The sequence below is a fragment of the Colletotrichum siamense genome (genome assembly GCF_013390195.1).
Source record: "Colletotrichum siamense strain Cg363 chromosome Unknown KSG_Cg363_contig03, whole genome shotgun sequence".
Taxonomy (NCBI): Eukaryota; Fungi; Ascomycota; class Sordariomycetes; order Glomerellales; family Glomerellaceae; genus Colletotrichum; species Colletotrichum siamense.
Window position 1 is genome coordinate 1,362,968 of NW_023501016.1, and position 22,183 is coordinate 1,385,150.

General features: G+C 50.6%; 9 protein-coding genes across 9 annotated transcripts; 6 read left to right on the forward strand and 3 right to left on the reverse strand.

The window, feature by feature from the left end:
• Positions 1–780: 780 nt before the first annotated feature.
• CGCS363_v004371 (uncharacterized protein) lies at positions 781–1,515 on the forward strand (the record flags this gene model as incomplete). The annotated part of the gene is made up of 2 exons (XM_036636220.1): positions 781–961; positions 1,037–1,515. 2 exons carry the CDS (start codon positions 781–783, stop codon positions 1,513–1,515), a joined length of 660 nt encoding a protein of 219 aa, XP_036498152.1.
• Positions 1,516–2,324: 809 nt separating this feature from the next.
• Positions 2,325–4,252, forward strand: mtr-9 (N amino acid transport system protein; the record flags this gene model as incomplete). Its single annotated transcript, XM_036636221.1, has 10 exons — positions 2,325–2,488; positions 2,553–2,683; positions 2,764–2,893; positions 2,948–3,145; positions 3,204–3,328; positions 3,381–3,516; positions 3,571–3,703; positions 3,757–3,827; positions 3,877–3,985; positions 4,052–4,252. 10 exons carry the CDS (start codon positions 2,325–2,327, stop codon positions 4,250–4,252), a joined length of 1,398 nt encoding a protein of 465 aa, XP_036498153.1.
• A 256-nt stretch (positions 4,253–4,508) lies between these two features.
• Positions 4,509–6,302, reverse strand: sog2-1 (Leucine-rich repeat-containing protein sog2; the record flags this gene model as incomplete). The annotated part of the gene is made up of 3 exons (XM_036636222.1): positions 4,509–5,816; positions 5,866–5,977; positions 6,043–6,302. The coding sequence occupies 3 exons, from the start codon at positions 6,300–6,302 to the stop codon at positions 4,509–4,511; spliced, it is 1,680 nt and encodes a 559-aa protein (XP_036498154.1).
• Positions 6,303–7,250: 948 nt separating this feature from the next.
• Positions 7,251–8,446, forward strand: ADH1 (Alcohol dehydrogenase 1; the record flags this gene model as incomplete). Its single annotated transcript, XM_036636223.1, has 3 exons — positions 7,251–7,280; positions 7,343–8,356; positions 8,411–8,446. The coding sequence occupies 3 exons, from the start codon at positions 7,251–7,253 to the stop codon at positions 8,444–8,446; spliced, it is 1,080 nt and encodes a 359-aa protein (XP_036498155.1).
• Positions 8,447–11,799: 3,353 nt separating this feature from the next.
• On the forward strand, positions 11,800–13,433 carry CGCS363_v004375 (uncharacterized protein; the record flags this gene model as incomplete). The annotated part of the gene is made up of 2 exons (XM_036636224.1): positions 11,800–11,950; positions 12,019–13,433. 2 exons carry the CDS (start codon positions 11,800–11,802, stop codon positions 13,431–13,433), a joined length of 1,566 nt encoding a protein of 521 aa, XP_036498156.1.
• Positions 13,434–15,020: 1,587 nt separating this feature from the next.
• Positions 15,021–16,395, forward strand: cntA-1 (Carnitine monooxygenase oxygenase subunit; the record flags this gene model as incomplete). The annotated part of the gene is made up of 4 exons (XM_036636225.1): positions 15,021–15,300; positions 15,357–15,655; positions 15,717–15,889; positions 15,960–16,395. The coding sequence occupies 4 exons, from the start codon at positions 15,021–15,023 to the stop codon at positions 16,393–16,395; spliced, it is 1,188 nt and encodes a 395-aa protein (XP_036498157.1).
• Positions 16,396–16,863: 468 nt separating this feature from the next.
• Positions 16,864–18,657, reverse strand: COX2-2 (Cytochrome P450 monooxygenase COX2; the record flags this gene model as incomplete). Its single annotated transcript, XM_036636226.1, has 3 exons — positions 16,864–17,106; positions 17,176–18,159; positions 18,244–18,657. 3 exons carry the CDS (start codon positions 18,655–18,657, stop codon positions 16,864–16,866), a joined length of 1,641 nt encoding a protein of 546 aa, XP_036498158.1.
• An 839-nt stretch (positions 18,658–19,496) lies between these two features.
• CGCS363_v004378 (uncharacterized protein) lies at positions 19,497–20,135 on the reverse strand (the record flags this gene model as incomplete). The annotated part of the gene is made up of 2 exons (XM_036636227.1): positions 19,497–19,888; positions 19,991–20,135. 2 exons carry the CDS (start codon positions 20,133–20,135, stop codon positions 19,497–19,499), a joined length of 537 nt encoding a protein of 178 aa, XP_036498149.1.
• A 508-nt stretch (positions 20,136–20,643) lies between these two features.
• CGCS363_v004379 (Uncharacterized protein) lies at positions 20,644–21,360 on the forward strand (the record flags this gene model as incomplete). The annotated part of the gene is made up of 1 exon (XM_036636228.1): positions 20,644–21,360. The coding sequence occupies one exon, from the start codon at positions 20,644–20,646 to the stop codon at positions 21,358–21,360; it is 717 nt and encodes a 238-aa protein (XP_036498150.1).
• Positions 21,361–22,183: the final 823 nt, after the last annotated feature.

Sequence of the window (22,183 nt, forward strand, 5' to 3'; positions counted from 1 at the left end):
CGGGATGGATCTGTGCCTCTTGGACTTTGGGCATGCAACTATATCCATTTCACATCCGCGGTATACCAGTCGATTGGTTCAATCGATTGAGTATACAAAGAAGGTCAGGTTGCTGCGGTTGTCTGGTTTGCTTCCCAAAAGCTGTTCCAACGAGCACTGGGAGTGGGAAAGAATCAGCCCGCCAGTGCGGGGAGTAATATATGTAGATCACACGTGACTTAGGCCCAACACACCCACTTCCATCTTCCAAGCATAGAGCAGCCAGGTAACTCTTTAGAAATTGGTGGAAAGCCCTGAAGAGTAAGTCGAACCCCGTAGTCAGTCGAATGTTGTAATAAACATTTCATGTTGCCTTCTTTCGCGATGCTGCGTTTTCCTCTTTCCTTGGCCATGCTGAGGTTTGAAGACGTGAGAATAATATTTACGTAAGTTGTTAGGCGTGTCATGGATGTGCCCTGTAATGAGATGAACTCCATTTACAGACCTAGAACAGAGCATAATCAGTCATTCGTCGGTGTACCTTATGGCGCCAACATGGCAATAGAAAGCCTTCAGAGTGACTTGACCCGGGAAAATGCGTTGGTGCCGTTTTGTGGGTCTCGATGCCGGTTTATCGAAGGAGTGCAGTCCGGTGCCGGTGCACTTAATCATTGCGCTCATTTTCCGAGCATAAGTCGGAGAAGAAGCTTCATCAAACCTGATTCTCCATGACTTTATTTTTTCAACCTGTTTGCCTTTGATATTACATCACGCTGTTCCTAAACCTTCCAAGCCAAAAACATGCCTTCTCAAGCTGTTAAACGCATCAGCATCCGCTGGCTTCCTGAACCAGCATACGAGGATACCGACACAATCGCCCTCAATGTCGGCGGCTACTTCATCGACTTACGAGTCACGAGAGAAGATCAAACCATACAATGGAGCCGCGCCGGGGAACGCATTATTTTGAAACAATCTCCCCGTATGCCACCACTCGCATCATGCTTTCTTCTTTGTTGTCCCTCGTGTGCAAACAACTGACTGCGGCTTTCTTCAGCAACTTTTCGGTGGACGCACATCATTGATTCGCTTGACCTCATCGTTCCTGATGACGCTTACTTCAACAAGTTACCCAACGGAGACGATTTGGAGATTGGAACCACCCCCTGCCCGCACAAGGGCGGTGCGCCGACGGACTATGAAGAGGTCTGGCGGGACATCACATCGAAGAGTGCACCAAGCGAGATGTCGTGGATTCTTCAGAGTGAAGACGGAAACATTTTTATTGGAAAGGTCGGAGGCATATTTTTGGCTATTCAGAAGTTCCCCGACGGCTCATTCTCGGCTCGCCGGGAGGATCGCAACGTTTCTAGCGCAAGCTGGGAGGTTTCTTTCGAGTCTGGGAATGTCTCAAGACTTCCACGAGCTTTTCAGGCTGTTGAGGTCTTGGAGAAAGACAGCCAGATTTGGGCTGCAAATCAAGAGATCACCATAAACGGAGGAAGTTATGTTTTCAGAGTCGTCAGTTCCGACTGAGTTTCCTGCCCATTCCTAGATTTGTCAATGGAATTTCAATTATCACGCACTACAAATATTTCTGAAGCCGCATTCTTCTTGACGAATCCTTCTGCCGATATCTCTAGAGTTACCAGCCAGCATTCGGGCTTGTGCATTGAACCAGGTTAGGCTATTTGAGGATGTTCGCCGGTAGACCGGACAGCCTTCCAACCCTTGGTGTCACTCGACGGCATGGCATCGCTATCGGAAATCTGCTAGCGTCGGGAATCCGCGAGGTGGAACCCGCTCTATCTATTGTGGGTGTTGGGGGCTTTATCTCCATGGGGTTACCCAAGCAATCTTCCCCGCAAATAGGACTAGATCTGCACTCACCTCTGTCTAGCGTTATCTTGCACTTGCCAATGAATTCATAGCCGGTTGATAACCTTGCAGCCAGGCCTTGGGGTAGATGGCATGCTTTGCCAACAGCCACGGAATGCCGTGTCCTAGGCCCACGCTTAGTGGAACATGTAGATATCAGATACCTACGTCCTTTGCATGTCCGAACACCTCCAACTTTCAAGGATTCTCCGCACGGTTGAGGGGTAGTTTGCCCTGGTCATGAACCCCGGCATTTGGAGACAAGAAGAGTCTGTGATAGGGACTCGTTGACCGACCTCTGATGTTTATAACCACTCTGCCCCCTTCCGTGATCCCTCGTAAGACAGCGTGCAGTCATTGCGCATTGAGCTTAAATACCGAGCTACTCGATTTTTTAGTTCATCGGCTCTACTTGGCCCGCAAACTGTCCAGTCAACTGAGTCCTCGCAGTACAAACGTCCGCCACAATGCCCTCCTCCTACGAAACAAGCTCAGGCCCGAATCTGTCCGAGAAGCCAGACTTGACAGCCCCAAACAATGCTGTTCCTGGCGACAGTAGTCAGACCGGATCCGTCGATGTTGAAGATGTCGGTGAGGTCTTCCAACAAGCCCAATACCGGGCTCTCGGCTGGTACGCGCAACACGACTACGTGACTTTCTTGCTGTAGAGAAATCTTGCTAAGGCATAATCACAGGAAACGTACAGTCATTATCTTGATGAAGCTGTGTTTCGCGACCGGCGTTTTGACTATTCCGTCAGCATTTAGCGCAGTGGGATATGGGCCGGGAATTATTCTCCTTGTGAGCTGGGGAACCCTCACGACTTGTGAGTTCTCGGCAATGCTCTTTGATCTTCTTGGGCCTCGCCTGCACTCTGCAATCACTTACAATCTGGGTAACTCGCAGATTACGCCTACGTCATGTACGCCTTCAGAATGCGGTATCCCGGTGTGCACAACATCGCCGATGCCGCTGCCCTAATGGGTGGCCCCGTGGCTCGCGAAGTCGCAGGCGGTCTGTTTCTTTTGACTTGGGTGTAAGCTTCTATCCGACTCCAATGCGGTCTATGTTTAGTTGACCATGGGTCTAGGCTAGCTTCTGGTTCTGGCTTTGTTGGCCTGGCGGAAGGATTCAAGACACTCTCTAACCGCCCAGTCTGCAACATCGTTTGGACTCTCGTCGCAGCAACGTGTACTGCACTAATCTCCAGTATTCCAACGCTTGGAAGATTGTCGATTCTGGCATGGATCGGGTTTGCCTCGATATTCACGGCCGTATTCATTGTAGTGTAAGACTCGGCCTCTTCTATCACCTAGATCCTGCTAGATATTGACACTCAACTACAGAGTTGGCGTTACTCAGGTCGATAGACCAGCCGCTGCTCCTCAGGAGGGTCCTTATGATATGGAGGTTCACTCCATTGGTGCTCCTGCGTTTGTTCCTGGGGTAGTTGCCACCATCAACCTCTTCGGTAAGCGCTGCAATGCTACACTTGGTCGGAGCCTTTTCTCACAATATCCTAGTTGGCTATGGCTCGACACCTACCTTTATGCCAGTCATTGCGGAAATGAGAAGCCCAAGGTCGTTCACCAAATCGCTTTTCTCGTCTCAAATTTTCCTAGGCGCATGCTACGTCTCTTTTGGGACCGTCGTCTACATGTGAGTTATTTTGAGGTCCTTCTGGATGACACGGAGATGTTAAATACTACAAAGTTATTGTGGCAAGTATGTCGCCAGCCCATCACTGGGGAGCGCAGGCGGAACGTTGGAGAAGATAGCCTACGGCATTTCCATTCCCGGCTTCATCATGACTACCACGCTGTGGGTCCATCTGGCCGCCAAGTTTGTGAGTCGTTTTTGCCACTGCAAAGACAGAGTTGAGCCGTTGACAACTTCTAGTTGCTTGTTCGCATTCTCCGCAGCTCGGTTCATCTGCAGAACAAGAGTTTCGTTCACTGGGCTACATGGCTGTGAGTACCTCGCAGACTTCATGAGGACATATGGAACTGACGTCGCAAGTGGATCAACCTTGGGAATCAGTGCACTTGCCTTCGTCATTGCTGAAGCAGTGCCATTTTTCAGTTACCTGGTTGGTCTCATCGGCTCTATCTGCTGCATGCCAACATGTGTAAGTTCACCCATACATGATCAAGATGACAGTCCAGTTCTGACTTTGCATCTTCTTGTGCCACAGCTTATTATTCCTGCGTTTATGGGACTGTACATGGATTGGGAAGTACGGTCCTTGAGTAAAGCAAAGATGGGTCTGTGTCTATTGCATTGCTTCACGGTGGCTTTGGCATCTTTCATGACCGTGGCTGGAACGTATACCACGATTCAGAGCATCGTTGATGCTTACAGATCCGGTGAGGTTGGCTCAGCATTCACATGCTGAGAGGAAATATGGTGCGTGGTATTCCGATTAGTGCAGAGATTCCAAAAAGTAGTTTTTGTCTCACATTCAAGCACTACAATATTCTTATGGGACAACTGGTCCCGATCTTCTAATTATTACTGCTGCATTAATCATCCATGTTTCCCATCATTCCCGTCTCATCAACTTTTCTCTATCGTCTATGACAGCTCATGTTCTAAAACGGTCTCATCTGTCCTCGCTTGCGGGTAAAATCAAAATAAGTCTCCCCGAAGCCTCAAATGTAATTTTCCGCCTTTGTGTTGTTTTCGATTTGTTCGATCCAAATGCTTAGAAGCTGCGTGGCCCGCTTCACAGTTGTCTGCGTATTCTGCAACTGCTTTCTCACGTCCGTCGAAAGATACAGAACCTTTCTCAGTGCCATCATTCCTTTGCCGAGGTCTGCCCAGCTGTTCAAAAACCTAGAGGATAACTCGATAAAAACTGATGGGTCGTTTGCAGCGTATGCTTTGGGGGTGTAAAGATGCAGACAGCTTCGGAGAATTGAGGCAGCCTCTTCAGTCTTTGAGCAGGAGGCGCAGGCTTGGCTCCAAGACCTGACTGGACACATCCTAGGCTCTCGCGCGTCATCTTTGCGCCAACTTGCAGAGATCTGTCCCCGGAGCTGATCATGAAGATCCTTGTACGCTTTACAAGCCTCCAAGAGAGAAAGCACGACTGAGTCCAGCGACTGATCATGGTTATCGCTGTTGGTGTTGGTTCCATGGGTCAACAGCGACTTCTGTTCTTGTGCAGCAGAGAGAATATCTGCAGCAGCTATACCAGGTTGAGCAGTCAAAGGCATACTCGTGGCTGGATCTTCAGTTTCGCAAGACTTATTAGGGGTGAATGCTTGCAGCGCAAACCTCAGGTCCCGACAGGTGCTATGCAGGAGGCTTAGAAGAGGCAGAACGTCTTGGACTCCAGCCTGGTCAACTATCATATCGGAATTGCTCCCGATCTCGAGGCACACTCGCGACATGGATCTTACAAGCCGCACACAAGCTTTCGACAGACCCTCCTGGGCACTTTCATCACCTTCAGAAGCGAATTGGATGTACAATTGCATTTCTCGTAGATGCAGCCCACTGCGCGACACCAAGCGTTCCAAATTTGACACCGTGTTAAACTGATGCCGCGTCAATCTGGCAAAGCGGTCGATTGAGAGGAGTCTCTGTAAACGGGGCAGACAGCTGGCCACAGCATCCGCGGCATCGATGAGATCGAGATTGCCAGTTGGGACGAGAAGCTGAGGGTACGCATCACACCTGAAGAAATTCATGATCCGTGCGGTGACGATGGCATCTGCTTCTTCTGCATGATTGGGTACCTTGAAGATCTCCGGCGGGGGGTACTCAATGGGGTTTCCACTGATCTTGATGAGCTGCAATGACTCCATCAACCCGACACTGAGTGGCAATGAACCAATCTGATTGCTCTGAAGAAAGAGTGCTTTGAGTGATGAAAGTAAAACAATCTGATCAGGGATGTTCCCGAGTGAATTATGAGCAACATTTAAGATCTCTAGAGACTTCAGTTGGCAGATCTGCGACAGCGTTAGGACGAGTCTGGGGAAAACATGACGGGTTCATTACAGATAATGGGAACTCATTGAGGTCATTGTTGCTAATATCCAGATATCGGAGGTTCATGCAGGCTCCAAACCGAGTCGGCAGACAGGTCAAAAGATTGTGGGAGATCGTGAGCCTATCACGCACATTGGCGTAAGCTTGTCACCTTTTCGTTCAAGATAAGCGATAATTTCTACGAACCATTCTAGGTCCTCCTTGGTTAGATCAACAACGTCTTCGGGAATATGCTGCATCCCCTGGAAGCTAAGATCGAGGGTGAGTGCTGGCCGTTTCCCGGCTGCGTCGCCGTGAGGTGCCGGATGCTCGCCCGAACGCACGCCCCTAAGAGCGCGGTTGACTATGTGTATAATTCGGTCGTGTGCTCCTCCGCCAGGATGCCGAATTACAGACTGGTGGATTTGGAAGCCCCTATTTGAGAACGATGACTTCTGAGTGGACATTGCAACTATGCGGTTCCTTGGCGCAAGGATCCAGCGGTGAGGACTGGTGGATTAGATGATTACAGAAAATATGTTGTTGGCCTGTTCTGAGACAGGGGCCATCGCTGGACTCAGTCATGTGATACTTCGGGTGCTCATGTTTCGCCGTGGGCCGAATCTTCGTGACAGCGCTTATGTAAGAGATTCCTTACATGGATCATGATGTCACGATTATGGCCGAATTCTCGCGATCTTTCCTCCAGCGGAAACCCAGGGTGATGATGGTTGGACGTTTACTGAGCATCCGTCAGCACGGCACGATATGAACGTCTCAATTTCCGGGGGATTCATGTGGTAACCACATGCACAATTAACCTCCAGCCGGACAGCTTTGTCTGCATGGAGTACCCCTGTTGATCCACGATATGTGCCCACATCTCCAGTTCTTCAAAAGACTGATTGATGAATTTCTCAGTGTCATTTCCTTTGAGACATAGTCCGAAGGCCAAGAGGAGAAAAAAGAGCCCGGACGGCGCAGGCATGTCTCACTACGTGCAGCGAATCGAAACCCCTAGGTCGGGGGCGATAACGCCATAACCCGGGCCTAGCGAATTCCCGCGGCTCTCGGAAACCCACATCTGCCACACGCGTCGATGGAGATACTGTACCTCAACTTCAAGATTGAGTCAAAGAGGACATGTCAGTATTCATCTTCGAGCGAACAGCATTCTCAAAAGAGAAAAAACTTCGCCGCCATGACCTCGGCCGCGCGGGACTGTCCGACGGGCGGAAATACGTATCCGAATGGTCTGAACTTCCCCCGCTTGGGATTGGCGGGGAAGGGAGGAACTACATCATAGATTCGAGGAACATCAGGTCAAACTCAAAACTCGTTTCTAGTTCACCAACTACAGTCCATTATCGCCAGATAGAAGCAATCATTCATAGAAGATTCCAAAGACCATCAAGATGGAGACGCACAAAGCCGCCGTTCTAACTGTACGTTCATCTCACGACCAGAGACTCGGATTGCGTCGAGGATGTCAACTGACCCACCGTAGTCAACCCAAGCATCTGACGCTACGCCGACCTTCTCAGTACGCGATGAACCGCGACCAGTACCCGGTCCAAATGAGGTTCTCGTCAAGCTCTCCGTGACGGGCCTCTGTGCTTCAGACCTTGCCATGGCTCTGGGTCATTTTGGACCTGTCGGAAACATCCTCGGCCACGAAGGGGTTGGCAAAATTGCTGCTCTTGGTTCCAATGTCTCCTCTCTCGACCCCTCAGTCGAGGTAGGCCAACGAGTTGGCATTGCTTGGACCCGCGACATCTGCGGAAGTTGCGATGCCTGCACGGATCTTGTCAATGAAGGAGAGACTCGATGTGTCAAGGCGATGCATTCCGGAAAGACTTACGACGGTACCTTCGCCCAATATTCGCTCGTCCCGTATCGATATCTAGCCAGACTGCCGCCACATTTCGACGATCTTCCCGACGAGGAGATTGCACCGATTCTATGTGCTGGTGTGACGGCCTACAAGGCTGTCAAGGGCTGCCACGTCACTCCCGGACAGTATTTCGCAATCTCTGGAGCCGCCGGAGGCGTTGGTGCCCTAGCTGTTGCGTATGCTCACGCAATGGGATACCGTGTTATTGCAATTGATGCTGGACAGGAGAAGTCCAAAATCTGCAAAGAGCAGGGTGCTGAGCACTATGTTGACGTGACCGAGCCCGGAACTCTGGGGGAGAAGGTGATGAAGGTAACGGACGGGAAGGGAGCAAAAGCCATCGTAGTTGCCGCGACCTCACTGACTGCATATCAACAAGCATTCGAGGTACTTGCGCCGTTTGGGACACTCATGTGTGTGGCAGTCCTGGGTCATGAGGCTCTGGTAAACTTCCATCCTCTCTGGCTGATTGCGAAGGGATGGAAGATTCTGAGCTCCTCAGTTGGGACGCGAGCCGATATTCTGGAGGCGTTGGAGTTCGTAAAGCGACGAGCCGTTGTTCCAAAGGTTCAAAGGGCAAAGCTAAACGACGTGGAAAGACTGGTCCAGACAATGTCCGCTGGAAAGGTAAGAAGTTCCCAAAGCCGTATCGCGCCATCAATGCTAACTACTTCTCCTCAGCTGCAAGGAAAATGGGTTTTGACTTTGGATGATTGATCCGAACTAGGCACCAGACCAGCTCGTAACTCTAAGTAGACAGTCATTTTTGGGATCTCAACACTCGATTCGGACTTTCATCAACATGAAGAAATTGCCAAAGCGGAAGTGGTGGTTGGGCCAGAACAGCATCATGTGATATCGTTGTCGAAGCCTATCAATTTGAGTTTCAGAAAACATAACCCATTTTGATTGAGTCATTTTCAAACAACCGTATCTTCCGACCATCTACGACGACTACGAAGAGTTCGTTCAAGTCTGTTTAACCTTGTTCAAGAGTCCAGACTAACTTGGCTGTCGACGCATGGTTCAACCTAGCCCTACGGGGCAAATTTTCTCAGCTAAGCTGAATCCTTGGTACTTGAGACATTGTATCCACCGGCATTGAATTGTCCGTAATTACGTGATTATCACACAGAAAGTCACCGGACGAGAGAAACCACTGGAGTTCGAGATGTTCAGCTCTGGTATCATGTCAGATAAGACAACGTGAGCAACTCGTCATCGCAGTGTTCCATCGAGTATAGTCCACCTCAGCATCAATAACCATTTTCAGCAGTGCTCAGCCGCAGCATTAGTCGTGCCTGGGGAAGGATGTCATTCTTCTGAGGGCTGCTCGGTTGCGAATAATCTTGCATGGCTTGCAAGTCGGTTGCAGCCGCTGGGATAACGTGGCTAAGGTTACATCATCCGGGTCTGCCTAGTTCTGTCAGGAAACTTCGGTTGAACGAGTCCATGACTCCATACATTAGTCTTTTCTTCCGATTGAACACAAACCGTGAACACTTCAGTGTTCTGTAATGATGAAGGATGCGCCAAGCCACGCCAACAGCAGCTTCATAAAAAGTCTCGGTCCTGCGCTAAGCTCAATCCGCGATCGTGATCATAAGCGTCAACTGCCTTGCAACATTTCCGGCCGTGACGTGTGAATTTCCGAAACGTTAAAGGTTCTGAACGCACTGCCACGCGTGATGTTCCTCGAGATGCAGGGAGGAGCCTTATCTTGATGAAGAATCCCATTGTCAGCCATAAGGGGGAAATTTTGGCGATCAGGGGCCAGTTCCAGAGGCGACAGGCCGGCAACTTTTTCAATCCGAACTTATCCGTGCGGATTATCACGTCGGGAGTAATAGCAGGGCACATTCGTTGTTTCGGACACATGGTGGTTGAACATCATACACGCACGCGACTCATGTCCAACTCCGCGCACCACGACACAATCCTCGCGTACGTCGCGATGTGCTCTGTGCTTTTCTTTTCCGCCACGCTTCGCCCCTCTGCAGAGCGGAGCCAACAATGAACAAACTCGGGGATTAATTTCTCTCAACTTTAACCGTGGGCCAGAACCACGAGGAAAGACAGAACGGGGCCAAACAACATTCCGTTTTCAGTCAGGAGATGGATCACTTGAGACAGAAAGTCTGGGGGAACCAAGAGCGAGAGCTGCGAGATTTTCAGACGAGGACTGTGAAGGCATCGTCGGCCTCACTCGGCACAGTCTCGCTCTTGGCGTGCCGGTTACTGATATCGACACCGAACGCAATTCTTTTGGCATCACGCTAAGTATATTGCTTGCAACCCTCTTGTTGCCGCGTCTGGCGAGATGGTTGGTCTAGCTCGGCTGGGCGGGCTCGCTCGCCTTCCGATTCCCGCGCGGTTCAGTCGGCCCCAGACCAAAATAGAACTTTGCGTTATTGCGGCATATGAGAATATCCGCGCCAGAGCAGGTCCTGTGCGGGAGGGTGGCGAAATCTTTCCAGGAGAGGTAAGTTGGCCTGGGTTTCAGTTTACCCATGCCGTCCGCGTGTGGAGGGTCAGCAAGAGGGGGACGAAAAATTGCCCAAGTGCACGACCGGGGGCCTGAGCCTTCAGCCGGCCTTCAATCAAGGAACAACATCCGGCTTGTGGGGTTGAGAACTTGCGGAGTTGAGGAAATTGGTCAGAAGACTGGTCCTCGATAGGCCAGAACCGTTGCAATTCGTCAGGAACGGCTGGCCGTGAGGCGGAATGATGCCCCCGAACCACATGGGATCCTGTCTTTGGATTACGTGACAGGGCTAGCCGGTGCGGAAGGATTCCAAAATCCGACTGTGCCGGTGGAACATTCTGCTCGCATTCTCCATGAACCTAAGAGGAAGCTGCCCGTGAGATAGGAATACCCTGTCAGCTATCAGGCCAAGACAGCATAAGCGAGCAGGGAGGCCCAATGTATTTTCAGGGGTACATGGTTTGAAGTGCCACCGGCTCCAAACCTTGATATTGACATCCACCGACAACAGGGCTGTCCGCGGGATATAACGGCTCGGTGTCTTGGTTTGTGCTTGCACGGCGCCGACATTTAGTGTTTTCATATACACGCTGGACTCCTATTGAGCAGATCATAAAAATTTTGCAGCCGCCAAGCCAAGCGATAACGAAGTCGATAACGGACGGCATTATAACCGCCGAATTGAGCTCGGACACTCAGAGATCAACAGTGAAGTTGCCTCTCGCGTAACAATAATCAGAAGACTCTGAATTGAATGCGACATGAGGAGAAAAAAAGCCGCTTCAACGAATGCAACATGCGGTTAATAACCTCAACTTCGCGAAGTGAGGGATGTCCATTCTGATGCCCACCCCAAAGGCCTGGTAAGTTGGCGACAGACGCGTGCCCAGCTCGAGTGCCCACAGACTTGGGACGACGGATGAACCCTTCAACATGCACATCTGCGGTTAGATCGGGGTGCCGAATGCGTTTTCTGACACAAGAATCCACGTGGAACTGCGCCTTCGCCTAACGGTTTTGAGCATCAGCTAACGATTTCCGGGTTATGCAGCGGGTCCAGACGCTGGATGCTACATTCCAAAACGCCAAGCGTTGATTAAGGGGGACCTTGTCTTAGTTCACAATGGGCGCGCCTCTGTCCCTTGACCCTTGCAACCTCAGCGTGTTGTCTTTGCAACTCTCTGAGGCGTATCACCAGCCTCATGTCGTGCTTCAATGGCATCGATTTCCCAGAGCGTCTTGTCCTGCAAGACATCCCGACATTGTAAGGTGCACCTTGGGGTAAAGACAGGCATTTTAGACTCGCGTCGGGTGGTTCTCGACTTCAGATGGCATCGCGTATGTCAATCACTCAATAAATAGAAAAGCTTCAGGGGATGGAGACCCACGTCGCAACGACTTCATGACTCGCACCGCTGACCCGTGACTCCATCCGTGTAACGGATAACCAATATCGCCCAGCCCACGGTCCTGGAAGACGTGCGCACTGGCTTTCGTACAAGACGATACCCATTTCCCACTTTGAGACCGCCGCGAAGGCGTCGCGCGTGGATGCTAACCAACATCTACGGCGTGCGGGTTCACGATGGCCTTTGATGCGGCAGTCGCATCCGTTACCCTCACGGGTAGCATCCTCTCTTTTCTAGCAACTACGGGCGTGTTAATTTCCTTCATTTTCTACCACGATCAACAACGCTCTTTCCGCCATGCTCTCGTCCTCAACCTGACGTTGGCCGGTAAGTCATTGATCGCCAGTTGTGGCTTCCTTTGGTGGAAGATGCTGACTCGAGCCTCTTTCCAAAAGAGTTCATCAACTCTCTCAACAATACCGTATCAGGAATCATCTTCATCAAAGACAAAGATCTGAGGCCCGGCGCGGCATGCGTGCTGAACGGCATGATTGGGCAGCTATCTGTCCAAGCCTCCGACTTCTCCATCTTAGCCATAGCCGTAGTCACTTTCCTCACCATTACACGGAAGACGTACATGCCCAATACTTCGACATTCAGGAAGTTCATCATTTGCGCTTCCGTATGGGTGGTCCCGATTATCACGAGCGCCACGGCGACCGGCATGGGCCAGATGGAACCCGTCAGCGGCAACTGGTGTTGGATCTCCCGCAACCGACCCGACCTTCGATACTCCCTTACACACGGATGGCGCTTCGCCATCATCTTTACTACGATACTCATCTACCTCTACGTCTGGTGGTACCTCGGCCGCCACTTCCGCTCCATGGTCGACACATCAGATCCCCTCTACGATTCAACCAACTCTGGCTCTAGTGTCGGCAACGTCATGACCTCTTCCATTCGCAAAAAGCAAGGATTCGAGATTATCCCAACGCCCGAGTTAGAAATGGACCAATTCGAACGACCGAAGCCTACGTTCAAGGAACCGTTCAAGACGACATCGACACCGGACGACGACGAATTGAAGGAGTGGTCGAACAAGGTCAGCGGTGGTGTTGGTCCGACCGAGCGGACTGTCTCCTTTGAATCAGACGAAGGAGTCGAGCCCATTACAAAGCCAGCGAGGGCATCTGTCACCGCTGATGACGTGGAGGGACAGAGAAAAATGTCCGCAAGGATATCCCGCTTTGACGACAACGAGATGGACTTGAGCCAGGCTTCCGAGGCCAGATTCTCATACCTTGAGCAGGAGGATAAGCTGCAACAAAGCCAGTTCGGAGGGCCCTCTGCCTACCATCGCGACATGCGAAGGCCATCAGCCATGTCCGCACGGTTTTCCAAGTACGGGTTTCCTGACCTGTCCTCCAAGCGCAAGGGATCCAGGAGCAGGAGCTCAACTCTGGAGTGGCGCATGCCACCAAAGAGAGACTTCTCCGCCAGAGATTTCCCGCAAAACCCAAGCCTCAAGAACGTCGCCAGCAAGCAGCCCGCTGCTGAGAACGTGACGGCCACGATGATGAGCGACTTCCCGATCCGGTCACAGACGAGAAAGGTTGAGCGCGAGATCAAGCGCATGATGCTTCTCAACGCGTACCCCGTCATGTACGTTCTGTTGTGGATTCCCGGCCTCGTCAACCGTCTTATGGAGGCCTCTGGCAATACATCTCAAAGTCGAGTTCTGGCCGCCCTCCAGAGCTCAAGTCAATTTATTGGGTTCGCAAACGCGATTACTTATGGATTCAACCAACACGTCCGACATAGGATAAAGGGCGATGTATGGGGTTGGATACGGCGACATAGCAGGTAGTCGCCAGTAGTGTTGGATGAGTTATGAATCAGATGAAATAATATAGTTCGAGAATACCCTACCATAGCCTTTAGTCAATCAAGAAGGATATGCATTGACTGATACAACTGTCTCTCTCTCCGCTCCCGACCCAACTTTCAATACGTTGAACTTGCTTACATGACGGCTGAGAGTAGGCGTGGGCTTTGACAGGTTTGATGGTAACCTACCTGCTAACCTTTTCCCGTTTAAACTTTCGAGTTACAACGCGAAATCTCCAGCAGTTTACCTATGGCTAGGACACCCTTGAGAGTTGGCAATGAAAAGGGGAAATTATTACCCAACCAACTAGCTCCACAAAAACTTACTTTTGCAAGAGCGAAAGCAACTCAAGCTTTCGGGTGCAACCACCCCGTACCTCCCTCTTTCCATGCCGTCTTCATGCGCCACAAATTGACCTTGTAAAGCCCATCTTTTTCGTCTTCACTGAGCTCGATGACATGTTTTGATCCTCCGAGCAACTTTCTCTCGCTCGAGCCTAGTCCATCCCAACCAGTGTAAGGCAGAGCCAGATTGTTTCAGTGTTGAGGCTGTGGGCCTTGACGTTTTCGAAGCCCGACACATCATTGCCGTTGATAGTTAGAGTGATATCTGGGGTCACAGCGGAGGCGAGCAGAGACGCGTCGTTCTCGTCAAAGGCAGACATGATGTGGCACAGAGCATCGGCGATGGCTTCACGAGGCGTCAAACCGTTAAACATGAGGCTGAGGATGAGTCGTGTGAACCAAAGTAGGCGATATGTTTTACTTCTTGACACATGCACTGGATCAGGGTTCAGAATGCATGCAGGTTTGGACAGTGTTGATAGGATTAATCCCAGATCGCTCTTTATTGATCAGAATCGTCCGTAATCTGTGGACATTTGTCCCAGTTTATTTGTAGTCCCCAAACCGTCAGAGCTGTGGAATGAATCGACTGACCTCCTTTGATGGAGTCTTTGTTCATCTGGTGGTTATCACCAGCCGAAGTGCCGATATCGACTCGGAAAGTTACCATTTCACTGTGTCCTTGCTAGCGCCCAAACATGGTTAGACTATTAGTCATTCTGGAATTTTATTGGAAGTCAGGTGGTTGAGCAGATGCTGTACTCCCACTGCACAGAACTCAAGTCTTTTCGGTGGGTTCAAACGAACCTGAAGTTGGGGAAATGTACAGAGTAGCATCGTCGAAGCCACAGGCCCGCAGGGTGGCCCCGCCTCGCCGACAAAGGCGGGGGCTGATGGAGGACACGGAAAGCTCGGCCGACGACCCGAGCCCAGTCCTTCGCCCAGTATCTTCCAATCTCTGGGCGTGCTTTTTGTAATCGTCGGCGTTCGGCTTGTTTCGGAATGCCGAAGCATACGACTCTTGGCATTATGTACTTCCGTATCGTTCGGCCGGTGGCTTACGCGAATTAGCAGTAGCTAGAGCTGCGAGGTGGTATAGGATGGATTTGAAGCTTCAAGCTAGTTGCAAGCTCTAAAAGAACTCAATTTACAGGGTGCGTTATTGTAGAACCAGTAATCCTAGGACTTAGGCTAGCCTCGAGCACATCACAAATCGATCAATATGCAGAGCACACTTCCAGCTTCTTGGTACCGCGAGCCAGGGTTCTATCAGTTGGAACGACGAGCGATATTCAGCAAATCATGGATCCTCGTTTCTCATATTCACCAGTTCAATGAGCCTGGGAAATACGCCCGCTATGAGATGGCAGGCTACCCTTTCTTCATCATCAAGGACCGAGCAGGGAACATCAACGCATTTCTCAACATCTGCCGCCACAGGGCTTTCCCGATCGTCCACGAGAACGAAGGCAAAGCATTTGTGTTGTCTTGTAAATATCATGGTAAGGCTCCTCGCATTGGATAGCAAGATTTCAAGGTAGTCCTGACCGCTTCACAGGCTGGTCATACAGCATGAACGGAAACTTGGCCAAGGCTCCCCGCTTCGATCACGTTGAGGACTTCGACAAGGAGGAGTACAAGTTGTACAAGGTTCACAGTCATGTGGACCGCCTGGGCTTCTTCTGGGTGAACCTGGACGCCGCCGAAAAACCCACATTGAGCTGGGAGGAGCAATTTGGCGGCGTTGACACCCAGCCTCGACTGGAGAATTTTGACATGAGTGATTATGAGTACGATCACACCTGGTCGATGGAGGGCAAGTTCAACTGGAAGACATTGATTGAGAACTATAACGAGGTTAGTCACTCAAAGCGGAATACGCCCGGTACTGTACTGGATAGTTGCTGACAATATTTAGTGCTACCATTGTCCCACGGCGCACCCTGGACTTGCACCATTTTTTAAGGGCAATAAGCAAATGAACTACGGTCTCGAAAAGTATTGGGTTGCGCATTTGGGCGCGAAGGGAGAAGAGCGTTCGGGCTCAGTCAGCCCGACGTACATGTTCCCCAACGCCTCTGTCACTTTGACGTGAGTCTTATGTCTCGTCACATTGAGCAAAGGCTTGATTACAGGCATGCGACTCTGACTTTTATCACAGCCCGGTCTTCTTCTACATGATGTCCATCGTCCCAACATCTGCAACCACCAGTCTGATGCGATACGAGGTTTATCGATCTAAATCAGCGACCCCGGAGCAAGTTAAGGAGAAGCTCGACTTCTTCAGTCAGGTCGAGTCAGAAGACAAGTGGCTGGCCAATGGCTCCCAGGCAAACCTCAACAGCGATACTTACATGACTGGGCCATTCCACCCTGACGTAGAGGAAGCCGTTGTCTATGTCATTGGCAGAGTCAAAGGAATGCTTCATGAGCACGTGGATGAGGAGAAGAAACGCGGAGCAGAGTGGTGGCCTGCTCGCAGAGGTCCTGTCCAGGCAACCAAGTCCTCTGCAGAGCAAGATGAAGCTTTTTGTCGGGGTGTCTGCGAGAATTCCGCACTCCGTGGCGGCTCTGCCCCTGAAGGATTGGCATGGTAAAGGAGGATCCAGAAGCAACATTTCGTAGAAATTTGTAACTAAATCTATGGCCTTTTCATCTCCTGCGACTACGCAAGTTCCCAAAGCTTCTGTGCACCGCTGATCTCGGCTCAGGTCTTGGAAAGAGTTTCTAAGTCTGGTCATCTGGTTGACCGGGTCGTGGTATATGTTACGTCAAGGCGGGTAGCTGACGGTGTCTATCATCTAACGATTGAGAAAAGGTCAGAGTGTTGTACATATCAGTAGTTCACGTAGGCAGCCTTTTCGTTGCAGACAGTTGCAATTTGCACGTACGCCTGAAGCCTGAAATTCCGACAACCTCGATATATACAGCTACGTAAGCCTAGAGAATGACGAAGTTGTATCAAGTGAAGAAAAGATCACCAGGCATACTGATTGATGTAGAACGCCTATCTAATTTCAACAGGCGCTCTCCTATCCTGGATGAGTGCCTGTGTAATGCGAACACTACAAGCCCGAGTTCTTTGCTGCCTTGGAGATGGGCATATCAAGAGAAATCGACTGGGCACTTTCAAACGTGACAGTGGTGTCGGCATCGTAGGCCCGAAGCTCCAGTCTGGCTTCCTGGGCCTCTTGTTTAATAAGTCTCGTAATAGACTCCGACCTAGGCAACAGTCGCAACTTGAAGGGCATTGGTCGGTTCACCTGAGAAGTTGTGTAGGCGTAAGGGTCCGGCACAATATCTTTGCTCTGTGTGATACATTAGCACGAGGTTTGAGATGGAATAGCTAGGGCTCTCTAGCAACACGAAGAACTCACCTGATCGTCAAGACCCGGAAGGATTCGGAAAGCCCAGAGTAGGGAAACAATCGTGAAGTAAAGACTTTGTTGCGCAAGAGCCTCTCCACTGCAAACTCGACGGCCCCAGCCAAACGTGTTGTGGCCCCTCTTGTTTGGGTAGGCAGGCCTGTCGAAGCCGTCCAGGAACCGCTCTGGCCAGAATTTGTCGGGTTGGGGATACTCCCGAGGGTTACGCTGAATGGCGTAGAGATTGCCAATGATGGCAGTCCCTTTGGGAAAGAGATATCCGTCGTAGACATCATCTTCAATGGGAGCATGAGCAGGGCCTCCCAGCGCAAACGGGGGTCGCCAACGAAGAGTCTCGTTGATGATAGCCGCAACGTACGGTAGATTGTCCTCGTCCGACCAATCAGGGTATCTGCCTTGGCCGATGACGCGGTCAATTTCCTCCTGGGCTTTGGTCTGAACATCTTGATTAAGACACATGGCCAGGATGAATGTCAACATTGCACTTGTTGTCGTGTCAACACCCGCGCCAATGAAGTTTCCCGTCAAATTCGAGATCTCGACCTTGCTTAGGCCATGTTCTTCCTTCTCCCTGAGGAGCCTCTTTGCAAAGTTGTCTCGCGATGCCTCCGCGCCCTCTGCAGACAAGGCATAGAAGTACTTGTTGGAGGTCTCGGCAAGTTTTCTGAGTTGGTTCGGGAGCGGATTCAGCCACGGAGGCATCTTGGTAAGAAATGGGATAGCCTCTGTGTACGTCTTCCCCGGGAAACCAAGGTTCGCGCTGCCGACAAAGGCTTGCGCAACCTTCAAAACTGTGTCATTCTCGCTGCTGATGCGCCTGCCCCAAGCAATGACGGACACAATGGAGACGGTGAATCGCAAGGCACTCGAGACGAATCTCTCAGAGTCCTCTAGGCAATCCTTGATCAATAGCTTGGCTTCATTGGCTTGCATCTGACGATACGTTTGCACAACTTGGGCATTTGCGGCAGAATGCTATTTGATAAGAGGATGATTAGCCTTGAACGATGAAAATGTCGGCTCGTTGTTTTGTTATTGCCCTCGGAAACAATTGCTTACGGTAAGTCTGCGATGTATACGCCACTGCTCTCCGTATTGAAGGCCGGCTTGATTGAACTTGTGAAGACCAAACACCTTGCCGGTTAGTGTCTTCACGGCTCTGGAGGAGTAAATATTTGCGCGCTTGTCACAAAGCTCGGACATTGACCAGGCATCATTGCAGATCATGATGGGGGTGTGGCCATCCCAAATGGTGATGATTGGGGAGTGATACTTCAAGGACCATTCCTCGAACTTTTTCCATTGTCTGACAGGTTGGATGTGAAAGATGTTGCCAAAGAGGGGCAGTGGAAAAGGCCCTGGAGCCATTTTCTGTCTGAGTCGGAGGACGCGAACATAGTCAACGAAGACGTAAATGATGCCAAAGGCAACAGTAGCCAATGAGCATACAAAGATGAGCCCCAAAAAGGCCATTGTGTTTGGCCTTGAGGAGTGATGATATGGAGAAAGTGAAGTCAACGTTTTGAATTCGTACTGACGCGGAGGACATGCCCGTCAGAGAAGAGGTCTGGATGGGAGGTCATTGATGTGCCTACATACGTTCTCAATCACCTACCATACACTTGTGTCCCAGTATGCTCGTTTGTCTCGGCCGGATTCGCTCAACCCGTTCCTTGGCCCACGAAAGGTGCATGGCCGTCGGTCGGTCACGTACGTGGGGGTTCAATGCGGGACAAATCGGTGGCCAATGAGCGAATCTGAAAATCAAATGCGACGTCCGCTGCCCGCCGGCCGAAACTCCGTGTCCTGCATACGCTAGCCCGAACAAATCTGAGATAAGCGTCGTATAGCGATACCGATGTCTGGTCCAGGGTTGCCATATTTGAGCCAGGTGTACTTCATGTGATGGGATGAGAGAGGCCACACGCGAAATCGTTTGTTCCCTTTTTGAGCACGGGCGAATAGTGATCACAGCAACGACAAGGGCTACGACAATATGGACAACAAAGCGATAGGGGCGATGACGATAGGGACAATGGCGATAAAAACCATGCTAAAAAGAACGATTGTAAGAATCGATGGAATACTAATAGAAATGAAGCCCCTAGAATAATAGAATGAAGCAATAAGAAACGTCGGCAACTGGGGAGCAAAAGTCCTCGTCAATCCACCGGAGTAAACAACGAGCGGACTGAGAAGAATTTCTGAGGATGGATGAAATCACGCGTCACTGTGCTTTAAGAATGTGACCATTTATTGACGGCTTTGATGATAGCTCAAATGACTCAATGCAGCGTCTGACTATCGTCTGACTATTTCTTTTCCATGTACTTGCGAGGCACCGGGATTGTGGCATAGTTTGACATTGCGTCCAGATGCTCCTTTGGCGAAATCGGCTTTCCTTCCTTCACATAAGTTCCTAGCAACTTGAAGTAGTTGATGTAGTAGGCGGGCGTGTATGTGTTGTAAAACTTGGCCTCTTGGTCGGTTGGGTTGCTGAACGTGTGTGGAGCCCGGACAGGCACCGTCACATAATCACCTTCCTTTGCGTCAATGATATCCTCGGTGCCATCAGGCTTAGGAATATGGTAGCGAATTGTTCCCTTCGTCGTCAAGAAAGTTTCGTCGTGCATTTCATGCCAGTGCGGCGGCGGTCCCTTGAGGCCTGGGGGAAGGGTGAACTCAGCCGCGCCGATGCGATTGTCTTGTCACACGGAATATACTTGTTAGCATGCAACTTGGAAGGTGCCTCCAATCTGACGTTTCTGCCACAAAGAATGATTTAGACTCATCGGGGGAATCTTACTAGTTCGCGACCCGTCTTCCAAAACGCGACAGGTTATCAGTCCTAATTTGAAAGTTTCGCCAGCTTTGGCCGGCACGAAATTGACCGGAATTCCGTCCGTGGGAATGTCACGGCCAGGACCAATCTCAACATCGTCATCCTCCATAATTGCAAGGATGATTTGAAAACCGTTGGGAAAATGGATTACAGGTGATATTCCTCAGGATGTGGGGGTTGGATACAGAGCCGCTGAATAGAATATGATGTAGTAGGAAGGAGACCGAGAGGATTATATTTGAACGTGCAGACGGACTTCATCAAATTACTGCCTCATTCGGACCGGACGAGGTACAATAAAGTCCCGAACTTGAAAAAGTAAAGCTTAGTGACCCAAGTTCTGTATCGTCGGGGTTCGTTTCTTCGGCCGGGTTTTCCATCCGATGCTGCGGAGCGTGCTCCACCCCCGCATTGAACAAGTCGCGTCTGGGCCGAGCTCAATGATGGAAAGCGAAAAGATTACTGCTGCTTGTCGATATATTGTACAGCGTAGACAGCCAATCGTCCGCGAGTCGGAGGAAATGGACATGCTTCTCTATTGTTAATTACACTGATAGGCCATCGACATCAGACTTTCTCTGCTCAAATTTGGCAATCGCCACTACAATACCACCACTATGTACTATGAGCCAGGCAAAACTGCACACAACCTCCCGCATGATCCTTTCAAAGCATGCGTAGTTCCACGTCCAATCGGCTGGATCTCAACCGTCTCGGCCACGGACTCTACCGTACATAATCTTGCGCCTTATTCGCAGTTCAACAACCTGACATTTGATCCTCCCTACGTCATGTTTTCGGCCAACCAGAAACCAGACATGCAAAGAAAAGATACCGTCCGTAATGTCGAGTCGACCGGAAAGTTCTGCTGGAATCTCGCAACATGGGACTTGCGCGAAGCCGTCAACATTTCCGCAGAACAGGTTGGATACGCAGTGGACGAGTTTGAGCGCGCCGGGCTGCGTAAGGAATACAGCCATTCACTGCCCGGAGATCCCGTTCCCATGGTTAAAGACAGTCCAGTCAAGTTTGAGTGCGTCTATCACTCGACTATCAGGTTGCCTGCCAACCCACCAATGGGAACTGTCGACGTCGTCATCGGCAGAGTTGTAGCTGTTCACATCCACGATGACGTGCTTACAGACGGAAAATTGGATGTCAAGAAAACGCAACCAATCGCTCGTTGTGGTTACTTCCAGTATGCGGTCATTCGGGACACCTTTGACATGGTGATTCCCGGTATGGACGACGCCACTCACGCTGGGTTGGAAGGGAACAGCGGGATACACAAAGAGATTAGAGAGGGCAAACTGGGACAGAACGGCTTAAAGTAGATAAGGACTTGATCATGTTCCATAGAAGATTACGTAAATCAATTGACATCCGGAACTGGGACAGCTATAAGAATGTGCTCGGATAGTGAAGTCATTTCATGTTCAATTTGTTCCTCAAAGGACTAGCTAGCGTTCTGGAAAATGCTTTGGAGGAACAAGAAGTCGGGCAAACTCTGAAATTCATCAGTTGAAAATTCCTCATCGATCATCATCGTATCTGACGGTGCCATCATATCTGACATATCGCCGTAGTTGAAGCTGGGAATTGAGTTCTTTGACTGGTGGTCTCCCAATCCCGACATCATGGCGTCTGGCGACATGTACACGTCTTCGGTAGCATCAAGTGCGGCGTTACGCGGGCCAACCGTCTGATCCGATGCCTTTTGTGGTGAGAGATGGGGCTGCTGTTGGATAGGTTGAGGAAAGGTCTGCGCAGGTGACGGACGTCTGGCGGCCATGCCGCCATTCGATGGGGCTGCTGAAGGTGCACCCGTGAGCTGGGATGCACGGGATGCTCGTCTCTTTCTCTTTCCAAGAGCATCTTGCCGTATAGAACGTGCTCTCCCAAGCTGCCTTATGATCGATCGCCATTGCTGGGGCTTTTTGCCGCCCAGGAGCGAAAGGGGATGCTCCCATCTGAGAACAATAGCCTTTTCAATTGCTTCCCATGCCCGTCGTGATCCCTTACAGAGAGGGTCCTGTTGCAACCAGACGAGGACTAACGAGAAAGAATGCCATTGAGTGTACGAGCTGAAGAGCCAGGCCCAGGGGCGTGTTCGCGGATCCGTTCTCAGCTTGTAGTTCAACTCAATCACCTCAACGG